At 41.0% G+C, this 13,492-nt stretch overlaps 1 protein-coding gene across 4 annotated transcripts in view; it reads left to right on the forward strand.

The window, feature by feature from the left end:
- Positions 1 to 13,492, forward strand: part of RELN (reelin) — a 294,950-nt gene that overhangs the window by 191,853 nt on the left and 89,605 nt on the right. For all 4 annotated transcript variants that reach the window (XM_063323481.1, XM_063323482.1, XM_063323483.1 and 1 more), the window contains exons 18-21: positions 686 to 919; positions 1,526 to 1,687; positions 5,974 to 6,210; positions 12,043 to 12,235. In XM_063323481.1, the coding sequence (XP_063179551.1) occupies positions 686 to 919; positions 1,526 to 1,687; positions 5,974 to 6,210; positions 12,043 to 12,235 (826 nt within the window). The remainder of the gene's footprint in view (positions 1 to 685; positions 920 to 1,525; positions 1,688 to 5,973; positions 6,211 to 12,042; positions 12,236 to 13,492) is intronic.

Here is a 13,492-nt window from a genome sequence, read left to right on the forward strand (position 1 = left end):
CTGAAATGTCAGCGATGCGTGCTTTATACTGGTTTTAGAGGTGATTTGGGACTGTATCACTTTTATGTTAAATTTTGGGACTGAATCACAATTTGCATAGTTCTGGTATCCCGTAGTCTAACAGACCTCAAGGACAGAAGGTCGGCACTCCACTTGTTTGTGAAAGTCTGGCTTGTTAAAAGAGTTCCAGCCTAAAAAGTAAAGGTACTTACTCAAAAGCAGTAAGTACATTCAAAATATTGGTGTGACTATTTTTAGGTATTAACAAGAGCATGACCCACAGGGCGTTCTCTTCTGTTACTCAATTTCTTGTAATCCCATCTGATACGCTACACATAGAAGCAAATTAATCATTTTACATATGAACAGCTGTAAATTATGTCAGCAGCATTTTTTTTTTTCCAAAAATGCATAAAAATATTTCTGTATTGTTTGTTATGCGTAGGTCGGTGGGGTGTTCATAACTGTATTTTTTTTAAATTGGAAAAGTAAGTACAAGCTAAAAGAAAGTCATTGGCTATGCAATACCTAATTAAAGTTTAAAGAGGTTCTTGGTCCTTAGATTTCAGAGGGACTTTGTAGGCATCTTCAGTTCATGAACAACTGCAGCCACGGTGTTGATTTGCCAACCAAGCACAGGAGAAGATGGGTCATTAATTGGGCTGTTAATCTTCCTCACCCGCAGGTGTGACCCGGGCTTCTCGGGGCCGGCGTGCGAGATGGCATCGCAGACCTTCCCCGTGTTCATCTCGGAGAGCTTCGCCAGCTCCCGCCTCTCCTCCTACCACAATTTTTACTCCATCCGGGGGGCTGAGGTCAGCTTCGGCTGCGGGGTCCTGGCCAGCGGCAAGGCCCTGGTCTTCAACAAGGATGGGAGGCGCCAGCTCATCACCTCCTTCCTTGACAGCTCCCAGTCCAGGTGAGAGGGAAAGAGCAGTAATGGGCGGCAAAGAAGCTGGGTGACCCCTCCCCTTCCAGCGACAACCTTGGGTGTTGTTAAGCCGATTGTTTTAGCAGGAAGAGAAGTTTTTTAAAAACGCCTAGTTCCATATTTTGAGGGTGATTTCATAGCCTTGTCTTTTTTTCCTCCTGCTTTGTAAACAACAGAGCCCAAAACAGACCGGAGGGAAGTTATTGTACAGCTTGGATGGAAAATATGAAATGTTAATATCAAACCTGAGTGTCAAAGCCAAGTGGTAATTAATTATTTATAAGATTGTGTTTATTTGACAGCTTGTGGCAGCTGATTAGATCCATTCACTATCTCTCCCTCCCCTTCAGTGCCTAATAAATAATTAAATGCTGTAATGATTGGCATTTTTTAACTATATGTGCCACATTGCATTACTTGACAGTAAAAACCAATTGCACGTGCAAAACCCCATCACTGATATTTATCAGAATTTGTCTAGGTTGAGAAGATCTGAAAACAATCTGGTTATGGAAAAAAAAAAAAAAAACAAACCAACAAAAATCCACACTGTGCAAATGGTACCCTATAAATATTTGTGTAATTCCGATCCAGGTTCCTGCAGTTCACCCTACGCCTGGGCAGCAAGTCAGTGCTGAGCACCTGCAAAGCACCCGACCAGCCCGGGGAAGGAGTGCTGCTGCACTACTCCTACGACAACGGGATTACCTGGAAACTACTGGAACACTATTCTTATCTCAACTACCACGAGCCAAGGTATAAGCACAAATATCACGAGGAGTGTTACCTACGCGCAGTTAATGCTGGTAGCGGTAGTCACTGCGATGCAGAGAGTAAGTACCTCTGCCCACACGGTGCGGGAGTGAGTGGAGTGAAGATCTTTTGTGGCACACTGAAAGTTACTGCTTTTCCTTAAAATTTTGCAGCTGTTCTGGTCACTTCCCACTTTTGCCTGCTCCTATAAAAATGAACGCATGGATGTAATGGCATCTGAGTCTCAGGTGATGTGACAGAACAAGCCGAGGCAGTACGGGATGAGGGGTAGAAATGTACTTGTGGGAAATAGGGGCATATTTTTTCCCATGGAAGCAGCCACTTGTAAAGATAAATTAACATAAATTATTTGTAGCTTTGAAGGCATACATACCTTCACTACACCATCCTCTGGGATTAGGAGGTTGCAGGCAGGGCAGGACAGCTGAGACAAAATCTGACCGTGAGGATGTCTCCAGGCCAGCAGGGAAATTGCGTCTGCTCCTGTTGTGAAGGGGATGACACGACTTTGTGTCTGTGCCTGGGGGAGGGACTCAGTGGCCCGAGAGGTCCTGCCGGTGACTGCGCCTGGGAATTGTGCAAATCATGAAGAAAGCAAACAAAGAGCTCATCTTGTCTAGCAGCACCAATGTTTGGTGTCAGATTAGAGAGGAATGTATCTGATGTATTTAGAGAAGAAGGTGTTCTTTACTGTTTCATTTGTCAGATAATCCACCACTTGTAATAAAGCAACGCAAAATCCGGAGTCTCCATGAGCACACCTGCACCGCAAGCCCAGAGGAATCTGGGCTGGTTCTGTGCAAACCCACTCAAACCTGGAAGCATCCACCTTCACGGGCTGCTGCAGCAGAGCCGATAAATCCCGATGAAAGGAGGTGCTCTGCGAGGGGGCACAGGGGAGGCAGAGCCGATGGTGGCATCACAGGTCCCATCCCAGCTGGTCCGTTGCTGCCCAAGGGCAGCTTCGCACTGGGTGTTGCCCCGTGTCCTCTTCTCTACCCCTCCACCCAGTCCCAGGATAAGGCCTGAGTCAACCCCAGGGGTGCGACTGTAGCGAGTCACTTTGACTACATGTAACTTCCAATATTTGTATTTATTGAGCTCAGCTCAGGGCATTTAAAAAAAATAAATATTGGATTTCTTCATCTTGTTAATAACTCAGTACAACATCACGGTATACAAAATGCGATTAAGAATATTCTAATGGAAAAAAAAACTTGTAATGTTAAATATATTTCCTGGGAGCTATGAGAAATACTCAAAAATCTGAGAGGAATGACTGTGTTTGGTAGAAGTATACTGCACGTGGACTTTAATTTCTGAAGTTTTAAATGTTTCCAAAGGAAAGATCCTATGAACTGGAACACTCATAGGCCTTCTTCAAAATTTCCTTTCCCGTTCCTTATTATAGTCACATATATATTTTATAGGGCCCTTTTTCTAATTCTTAGATACAGATTACAGCTGTAGGAATTATATTTCCCTAAAGGATTTTAATATATAGCACTATGAAATTTTTATAACAAAAAGGAAAATACAGATTCCGGTGACTGATTTTAATGAAGTTTAAGATATAAATGTAGTAAATTACATTATGCCAGAGACTTTTTTTGCTTTTTGAGATTGAGTAGGAAACACTGTCTCTGTTGTTCTGACAGAGCAAAGAGCTAAGCACAACATACACAGGTTAGAAAGGTTTTGCCAGGGGATATGTATAGTCCACTTTAGGTAGACAGAAAAGTGACAGACATACAAACCTGAAAATAATGCTGGCAATAATTATGATGAAGAACATGAAGACAGCTTCACCTTTTCCTATTATGTTGTCTGAAAATATCAGCATTTTTGGTAACATAGATGGACTGCTGCGAAGTTTGGCAATCAATCTGTATCCAGAAATTTAATTAATCTTCAGTCATACCAAAAATAATTACACATTTAATGTTCTACTGAAAAGGTGCATTTAATCTGGTAACATTTGACAGATGCATTTTTCTTCTGAGCAGAACAGCGGTGGCTTTTCAACATTAGGTATGCGCATAGCTTGAAAGAATGAGATCAGAGCAAAGGTCTCCCAGCTGGTTTTTAAGAAATCTAATGGTAGCTGGTAATGTTAGTAGGAACACTTTTCTTCTCTGCAGCAGAAAAGTCATTAGCAAGAATCCCCCTCCCTCTCCATCTATCTCCAACAAATCAAAGCCAGACGGAGAAGCTGTTATAACTGGAGACGTAGTCAGGTTCTGCATACTAACGTACGTGCCCTGTGCGGTGGTTTACACTGACGTTTTTAAATTGTGTTTGCTTAATCCCCTGGGATGAGAAATTTATTTTAACATGTGTTAAATATTTTAACATCCGATAGGTGTATCAGTGGTGTGTGCCGTGATTTAGGATTTTCTGTAAATTACTGTCAGTGAGGATTAGTGTCCACGTGGGCGAGCTTATGAGAGTTAAGAGTGAAAGGGAAGATGCAGGCATCAGAGAGAGCCACCAGCAGGGAAATACGCCCAGGATTATAACACAGCATTAGCTCATGCAAGTGCCAAGTGCTTCTCGGCGTACCCTGGATGCAGTGCTCCTCCCGGCCAGAGAACTGGCCTTCCTCAGGTTCACTCTACTGAACCACGGAAGACAAAACTATTCTGTGCATTTTAGCATCAGTAGCGACTTAGTGTCATTTGTGCTTTTAAAAATTGACCCCAAAAGTCATAGAGTTGTTGCTTATTAGGGAACCCTTGCTAGAAAGAAAGTCATTGTAGTTTGTTCTCATGCCAGCGAGTAATGGGGCTTGGTCTTTCTCTTAGAAGGGTATGATCTCATTCAAGCACGTTAGTTTCTGTGGCAGAAGAAATGTATCTGCCATACATAAAGCACGTGCGCTGCTGGTCCCTTGCCACAGGGACCACATGGCAGCCGTCACCTCTGGCTGTCCCTCGACGCTTCTCCCTCCAGCCTACGACTGGCAGAAAGCAGCTCCTCGAAATGCCAGCCAGGGCTTTTTGAGTGCTTCCTACCTGTTTAGCCAAACCGTTTGATTTTTTTCTTGCTAATAGACTGATGAATTCCTCTTTAAAATCCATGTGACATTAAACAGCAGTATTACAAATTTATTCTTTAAAAGGACAGTTTAGCAGGTCATTTTTAAGAGCATGGTTTTGCACCAAGAGCGCCGAAGGCACAAGACTGTTTCATAAGCACAGAACAAAACATTACAACAACGGGCAGCTTAGAAAGCCTTAAATCTGGAAAAAACTTGGTGCTAAAGTAGAAAATGATGTTTTCAGTTTACCTGATTTTTCATTTTATCCACATTTCCTCTAAAAGAGAAAGAAAAATATCAGCTACATGATGAGCTTGCCAAAAACCCTTTTGCCAGCAAGTAATTGTACACGGATGGAGACAAATGTCCCTGTTGCCCGTCTGCTTCACAGCTCACGTGCGCTGCGTGGGGCACCATGGACCTGGTGATTTATGGAGCTTTCAAGAAGGTGTCGTTGCTGTGGCAATTAATGCATGCTCCCTGCTGCTGTGTACGATAATTGCTCCTGGAAATTAGATATTACTCTTAATTTTCTTTGCAGTTTGTCAATTATAGGTTTGTTGACATAGCTGCCATGACAAATCAGGTGACCTTGCATACCAGGAGAAGCGCCTGGGACTCACCTCTAGTTGCATCTCTGTGCAACTACAGAGAAAAGCGCGTGCCGTAAGAGACAACACATAATCACACTATCTGACAAGATGAACTTTTTCCGCTTGAATGTGGCAATTTACAGGGATGGGTTCTTCTAGGAGAAGAGCAACACAGGCATGACGTCAGCGCTGTGCAGAAACAAGCACGGGTGTTAAAGAGATGCATCTCTTCAGACCAGGATGAAATCCACTGAGTCTGAGAAAGTGGAGCTGGAATTTGTAAATCTTTGTTAGCTGATCATGCCCTTGGCAGTCTAAGTCCCGGGCCTCCAGCTGGGTTTCAGATGGAGGGCATTCAGAGCAACGGTAAAATTTACAGAGAGTTGCAAAGTAGCAGCTACATATACAAAATTGTTGGGTTTTGCACATGGCTGTCTTTCAATCAACACATTGACTACCCAGAGAACTAATGATTCCCCTGTCCTTGTTCCCTGTAGAAGCTATCCGAGGTATTTGTGGGCTGAATTTAACCCATGATTTTCAGGGCCAATAGGAAAAAATAACCATAACATACGTTCCCATGGAATAATTGCAAGCAGCGAAACTTTCAATAACAATTTTGGTTTGTTTTCCAGAATAATTTCAGTGGAGCTGCCCGAAGATGCGAGACAGATTGGCATTCAGTTTAGATGGTGGCAACCATATCACTCTTCTCAAGGCGAAGATGTGTGGGCGATTGATGAAATCATCATGACCTCTGTGCTTTTCAATAGCATCAGTCTGGACTTCACCAACCTAGTTGAAGTCACACAGTCTCTGGGATTCTACCTGGGAAATGTTCAGCCCTACTGTGATCATGACTGGACTCTTTGGTGAGAAACACTTACTCATTTCTGTTCTACTTTTGTTTCCTTTGTCTATTCATCCTGTTAAGAACCAAGCAATTTCTGCAAATGAGTCTTTCTGGAAGCTACTCGGAGTAATTGTGTCTCATCCTCACATTATGGACAAAAATACAGTCGCTAATCTAATTGCAATTAGCAGTAACTTTTTACACCTCATTGGACAGAGATTTATGTTTGATGGGAACCTTGAACGTAGCCTTCTTTCCCCACAAAATAGTTGAAGAATATCCTAATAGAAACAATTTAGAAAATTTTCATAATCTTCACTTAAAATCCAGTCAGGTTAATATGGGTGTTCAGGTTATGAAATAATCTGTTAAGTACAGACTCTGAGTGTTTTGTAAATGATGTTCAGATCTGTGTACACAGCTGTCAGATTACACTCCAAAAAGGAAAGACAGCAGAATGTTGGTAGAATGATGTTAGCCATTTGTAGTTATTTTGTCTGGTATTATATACATTTAGTCATTTACACTGTGATCAGCATTATGACATATTGCAATTAAGCCTAAAATGCGCTGTGTATTTAGAAACAAAAGCAAGAAAACATCACCTGCCCCAAAGCAAAAAAAAAAGGCAAGAAAGGAAAAAGAAGTGAAGTGAAAAACAAAGGAAAAGAAAATTCTGTTAGGATTACAGGAAAAAAAAAAAAAGCTTCTTTAGTAAAATGTTAACCTGCTTCACGAAAATTAAATTCTGGAGTACATGAGTGTAACATTTGGAATTAGTACAAGGGAAGCTCAATTTAATCTCTATGTTTTGATTAAAACTAAATAAGTTTCATGCTAGTCTGATCAACATACAAACCCAGTATGGCTTTAATTGGCACAGATATATGTATTTGGAGAAAGTACAATCACGGTAATTATAGAAAACCTCAAGAAAATATAAATAATTTTAGTGTCCCCATGGGCACTCAGAGAAACACTGTTGGAATTTTATTAACAAGTATCTCTGAGCAATCTGATTTGACTTTCTGATCATCTGTCAAACTAAAAGGAGTTGGCTTAGCCGTAGGAACAACACGGAATGTGTTCTAGCGGTGATAATGAGGCAGTAGAAGCACCATTAACCACTTTAATAAGGACAAGGAAGGTACTCGCTGCTCATTAAAATGAAACAACATGTTAGGGCTCAAACTGTTTGCGTCTTCTTCATCAAAGAGTGGGAATGAAAGCCCTTTAATGATATTTTTTTCCCTCTGTTCTTGTAAGGCCAGTTTATCATGGGGAGGGGGGTAGGTTATTTAAGATAGCAGAGACTCCTCTGTTTTCCCCCTATGACTCTAAATCAGAATCAAAATAATAAAAGCGAAGCTAAATTCTCCATCCCATATATTGGCTAGGATTTGTAGTGCTCAGTCATAGTGGAAATGTTGAACTTTCCATGCATTAAATAAAGAACCAAAGCCTTTGCAATATTTCCTTACTATTTATGTATAAGTATTTTTCATTATCACATGGAAGACATGAACTCTATCCTTCACTGACCTTGTTTCTCTCAAGGGAAATTTTTAAACTTACACAAAGTCTGTACAAATGGCTGCTAGTTAAATTAATTATTGTTGGCTTTTCCCAGCTGTGAGTCCATTTGGTTCTCATTTTCTAACTCATGACTTTCTATGAGCAGGGTTTGCAGTAGCACTGACACCATCCTCTTGAGAAAAGTCTGACAACTGCTTTTTCATTAGTAGAACTATGGTAAATATGCTATAAATCATTTTACAGCGTGTCATCCCCAGGCCCATTTTCACTGAATTGCCTTTAATTGTCTATTAGGCCTCCATTTCTGCCTCAGAATCTGTAAATCTGAAATATTTATCCTTAAAATAGGGGAAATCTGAGGAGAGGCAGGTATTTTTGTTGAAGAGGGAGGTTCTTTTCAGCATCTGGCTTCATTTAGAAAAGAGGGGTTTGTTGATATACATATATTTTGAGCAAAGGTGATTTTTGAGTGTTTTATAATAGTCTCTATCTGGAATAGTCACTTTATTTGATTGTAACTATCAATGTTTGGTTTCAGATTGGTTCTTAGACTTTATTACAGCAAGTGTATTGAGTATACTGAAAAGATGCCAGAACACTTTCAAAATCAAATGTTTGATGATGTACGTTAATTCACCACTTCTCCAAAATGCTCATATGCAGCATTTGGTTTTGACCCAAACGCCTCCGGAGCGTTACAGACTATTTACAGGCACTTCCTGAAGTGCATTTAAGTATTGATAAGGATGCTAACACTTACTTTTTTCTTTTTGTTAAATATTCATCTGGACACAAAAAAAATTAGCATTATATAAATAAACTGTCTTCAGTCAGATTACGACGTTATGATTCCAATGTAACAGACAATAGAGTGTCCCACTGTCCCTGGAGCAGCCTGGGGGAAGACTGTAAATCTGGCTCACAATGAGCTATCCTTATGGAGCAAAATAATACAGTTGCCTTACATCAGCTTGATAGTTTACCTGTATTTATAAAATGTTTTGTCTTTTAGATTAATTATTACTCTCTAACACGCAGAAAGTTTCTTTTGGGTAATTGACTTAATTGAAATATATTAATAGGTTTAGGAATTATTTAGCAAAGTAGGTATGATGTGGTGTAAAAAGACATAAACGTCTCCTGCCTTTGATGGAAGCAGAGCTGGGGCTGCGTGAGCGTTCGGCCATCACGTCAATATTCTCGGTCAATGCAGCTTTACAAAACCAGCTGCATCCATGTGGCTTTTCTGTATTCCTGAAAGTACCGGCCTTGAAAACGTGGTAACTCTGGGGATCCCAGAGCAGTTTGGAGCAGCGCAGATTGGCTGACACTGGCTGTGATATCATTCCCAGAAGTACCAATTAGTTGGCAGTGCTTGGAGGGAGAGCGATTGTTGTGAGGGCACCTATGGGTATTGTGTTCCTGCGCCTCCGCAGGTCTAATTATATACGCGCTAGAAACCAACTAACAGCTACATATTTATACAAAAATGTAGCCTCTGCATTCTCATTTCTCAAGATTTTTTAGTTAATTGTTGTTATGCCAGGGACATTACTCTGTCTTTTACAAAATCCAGAAATGTATTCCGGCTGCGTGACTCCCAGAACAATGAAAACATTTGGTATTCCAGCAGAAGAGGGTACCCCCCACCACGTACGTGGGAGAGCTGGAGAGCAAAGAAGTGGAAAGTGAGGTGGAGCCCCCCACCTTTAATGCTACCCTTGTTCAGCTGGAGGCAATTTGTGGATGACAAAGGACTTTGTGAACCCATAATGTGATTTTCTTTGTTTAAAAAAGCTTCTTATGGAGCATCACAGATTGTCTTCGTCTCATCACTAGCTTCCTTTCTCACATTTCTTTAATATCCATTTTAAAGAGCTGTTTTGACTTTAAAACAATGCTTACTTAATGTACTGTGTACAATGTCCTGTGGCTAAGTTATTAAATGAAAATGAATACTAAACTTAAAGTGTTTTAATCATGACCTGAATGCCACCAGTAAGAAAGACTAGTGTTTAAGATTATATTTTTGCTAGTTTTACCCCAGTAATATTGAATAGAGGAAATCTTCATGGAGACAAAGACAAAATGAAAGACTTAATTCTTTGCACCTATGCTGAGTACCAGTCCTTCACTTGTCTTCCATCACTTTGGGGAAGACAGGTTCTGGGCAGATGCTTCATCAAACTGTTTAGTTTCAACTCCTTTATTCTGTTCAGATGAGCTTTAGATAACTGTGATGTGTTGTGCCCAGGTTTTTGTGTGCAATGCTATAACATTTTCCAAATCTTTGCTACATATAACTTTCAGCTGATTAGACTGCACATGGCTGACTGATACCTGAAGAGCCTGGTTGTACCGGCACAGATTTCCCAAGAGGGCTTCAGTAAAACTTTGATTTCCCACATCATCCATGAAATTTCAAGCTGCATTGTAGAAACTAAAGCCACGTCAAACCAAGTCAGCTTTAACTTTTAAATCTGCGGTACTTGTCACTTTGAAAAGTACAAGACAAAGCTTGGAAGAAAAATAAATTCAGGCATTATCCAAACAAATTCTTCTGAGCTGCATTCAGTCCTAACAATGAAGCCACAAACCGTAGGTTGCCAGCTGGACCGCTGACGAGTGTACATTACATGCTCTGCTCGCTTAAAATTATCCTTCCCATTGAGGAGAAACACACTGACAACACTGACTGAAAGAGCAAACAGTTCAGATACAGTTTTCCAAGGCAACTTGCTGCCTTCTGGTCCAGTTGTCCATGACAGTGCCCTAGCGGTGAAGGGAATGTCCATCCACAGTTAGCTCATGGTGCTGATGGGTGTAGACTGGGTAGTTTCATATAACGCCATGAGTTGCATCATCCTTTAGGACACGAAGCCACAGAGAACAAGGTCAGAGAGTAAAAAGGAGCCTGGATCTCAACTGGCACCAACACCAATTTGATAATGAAAAAACTAATGTCAGCTTTCAGTAATTTCTTCTAAAGCTTTAAGGTAGGATGCTGACATTCAAGGCTTAACTGCTCTCTCTGGAAAGGAAGCTATAGAAAACAGTGTGGGTCAGTGAATTAATTTAAGAGAGTGCTAAGTAATGCTGACTTGTGTTCCTAGTCCTTACACTGAGTCTGTTGTGACCTTGAATTTTACAGGGGAAGAAGATAATACGTTTTCATGTACAAAAATTAGGATTTCTCATTTAAGTTGATAAACTGTAACTTACTCAACCACGAGGGCAACGCTGAACTAGATTATTCTCTTCAGCACCAGTGTCCTGAATGTAGTTCCTTACTGCTGCATGATGATTTGCAGGGATTTTCTTTAAATAGATGCAGTCCCTGTCCTAAATTGTTCACATTTAAGAATAGTCTTGGAAAATATTGAAGCTGAAAGGACTACCGTACTTCTGAAGACACTAATTAAACCTCTCAAACTATGGAGAGGGAGGTGATTTTCATTCTATGTGAACTTTCTTAAAAACATGCTGTTTTGAAAGCTAGTGTGCAAGATTCAAAGTTTAAATTGTTATTACATCCTCCTCATACCTCTCTTGCATTTTTTTTATATATTTTTTTTTCCTTTTGAATAGTGCAAGGAAAAACCCCCTCCATTCAGATTGACTAACCTTGAAATTTCAAACTACATATTGTGTTACCATGTATATTGTAACTGGGCACCTTGTATCATATATGAGGCTTGGTGTGTTCCAAGTTGTCAGTTACTATGGCCAAAATAATCTTCTGTAATCCATTGGATAGTGTGTTATGACTCTGCATCAGCACATCCTGCAGAAAACAAGCTGAGAATAAGCAATATTAATTGTGAAACACGGTCAAAAGTCAGTGAATGCATTGCATGTAGAATCACTTGAAAATCAATGGAATGAAAAGTCTATGTAATAAGAATACTTTTAACTAAATGCTGTGTATCTTTACTGTCCAGTGCTTGAATGAAATTGCAGCTGTTACTGTGACATGACCTTAGGCAATGGACGCTCCTGGGGAATGAACTTTCTTTTTATTGTTTTTTTTCTGTATGTTATCCTTGGCTTGATCCTAACTCGATCCTTAATACAAAGAGCATATAGTATGAGCTAACAGAATAATTCAGTGTTTCACACTCTGGGATACATTAAGGCCTTCCTGGTAATTTGCAGAAGTACCAGCGGAAAGATGCTTCTGTGCGTGGTCTCATCCCATGTGCCAGTCTGCAGAACAAAGAAAGAAGTGCCACTGTATTTAACACAGAACCGTTCATAATGTTCCATTCTGAATTATTCTGGGGATGGATCTTGATTCTTTCCTTACATCTCTCAGTTTCACAGGAGATTCGAAGTTAGCTTCTAGCATGCGCTACGTGGAGACGCAGTCTATGCAGATCGGAGCTTCGTATATGATACAGTTCAACTTAGTGATGGGCTGCGGTCAGGCGTTTACTCCTCATATGGACAACCAGGTGAAGCTGGACTACTCCACCAACCATGGCCTCACGTGGCATCTTGTTCAGGAGGTGAGGCTGGCAGCGAGGACCTTTGTCTTCCATAAACTCTGCTTACACAAAGATCAGCCGAAATATACTGGTGGCATTGAGCGAAGGAGGATGTTTTCCTCATTGCCCTTTCTATAAAGAAATTCTCAGTTGGAATCAGTCAAAATAACAAATAAAAGTATTTAAACTGTTCTTCATGATATTTGGAAGAAAGGTATCGGAGAGCCTGAAACGCAGAATTGTGATGGCGTGGACCAAGGCTGCGAAAAAAACTGGGGCACAGCTAGAGCTACAGAGTAATGACCGAGATCTTTCCTGTGCTATTGCTTTGTTTTTCAAAGCAAAATGCATCTACTGTTTCCTGGAATTTAAATGGATAGAAATTCTTTCTGCCCTTGTGCGCAGCCATTTCGTAAATGGAAAGCGCGTTCCTTCGGGGGATTGTAATGTAGAGCCTTTCATCTCCCATCCCTGGTTCAAACACAGTCCAGGGCCGTAATGACGGGCTGTTTCCCTGTCTCTGCTAGAAGTGCAAATCGCAGTGGTGGCGGCTATTTCCCCGTGTGGCTCAGCCCTATCTCAGCACAGACGCGATAGCGCGTTTGGCCATAATCTGCGCTTTTGTTTTCCCTCTCAGATGGCAAACTGGACTTTCCCTGGCCTCAGGGTGAACTAAGTGAGGTCCTTCGGCTGCCTCTGAGCAGGTTCAGGGGGTGTCAGGGAACCAGTCCTGGTGCCTTTTCACTGCCTTTCACAGGGGGATTTGAATGCCCAGTCCCACATCTTCTATGAGCAACGAAAGCACCAGCCTGTTCCCTTTTGCCATGCTGTGTTTCACCACGTTTACTTTGGTGGGCAGAGTAGAGAAATGGCAGTAACTGGATTTTTTTAAGCTTTGCAAATCCAAGTAATGCTGTCTTACCTTAAACAGAATTCAGAGGAAAGCTATAAATACTGTATTTCAAACGATGTTCGTGTCTTTTATACCTGTCAGGCATCATCATGATGGCCAAGAATAGTTCTAGGGGTGGGTGTTTGGGGTTTGTCCTTGCCATCAGTGGGAGATCAGTTGCCCTCAGATTTTAGTGCTCCTTTCCTCTCTCGGTGGAGCTGAGTTCAGAGAGAAGAACTTGCCGCCAAATCTCACACCGCCCATGTTGCTGTGATGAAAGAGTAAAAGAGGAGGCTATTTGTAGTATATTTCAAGGACGTAATCTGGCGAATACACAAAACACTAATTAATTAAAATGTTTGAAAGTTTTGTTTGCTTCGCACACA

The sequence above is a fragment of the Chroicocephalus ridibundus genome, chromosome 1, assembly GCF_963924245.1.
Source record: "Chroicocephalus ridibundus chromosome 1, bChrRid1.1, whole genome shotgun sequence".
Lineage (NCBI taxonomy): Eukaryota > Metazoa > Chordata > Aves > Charadriiformes > Laridae > Chroicocephalus > Chroicocephalus ridibundus.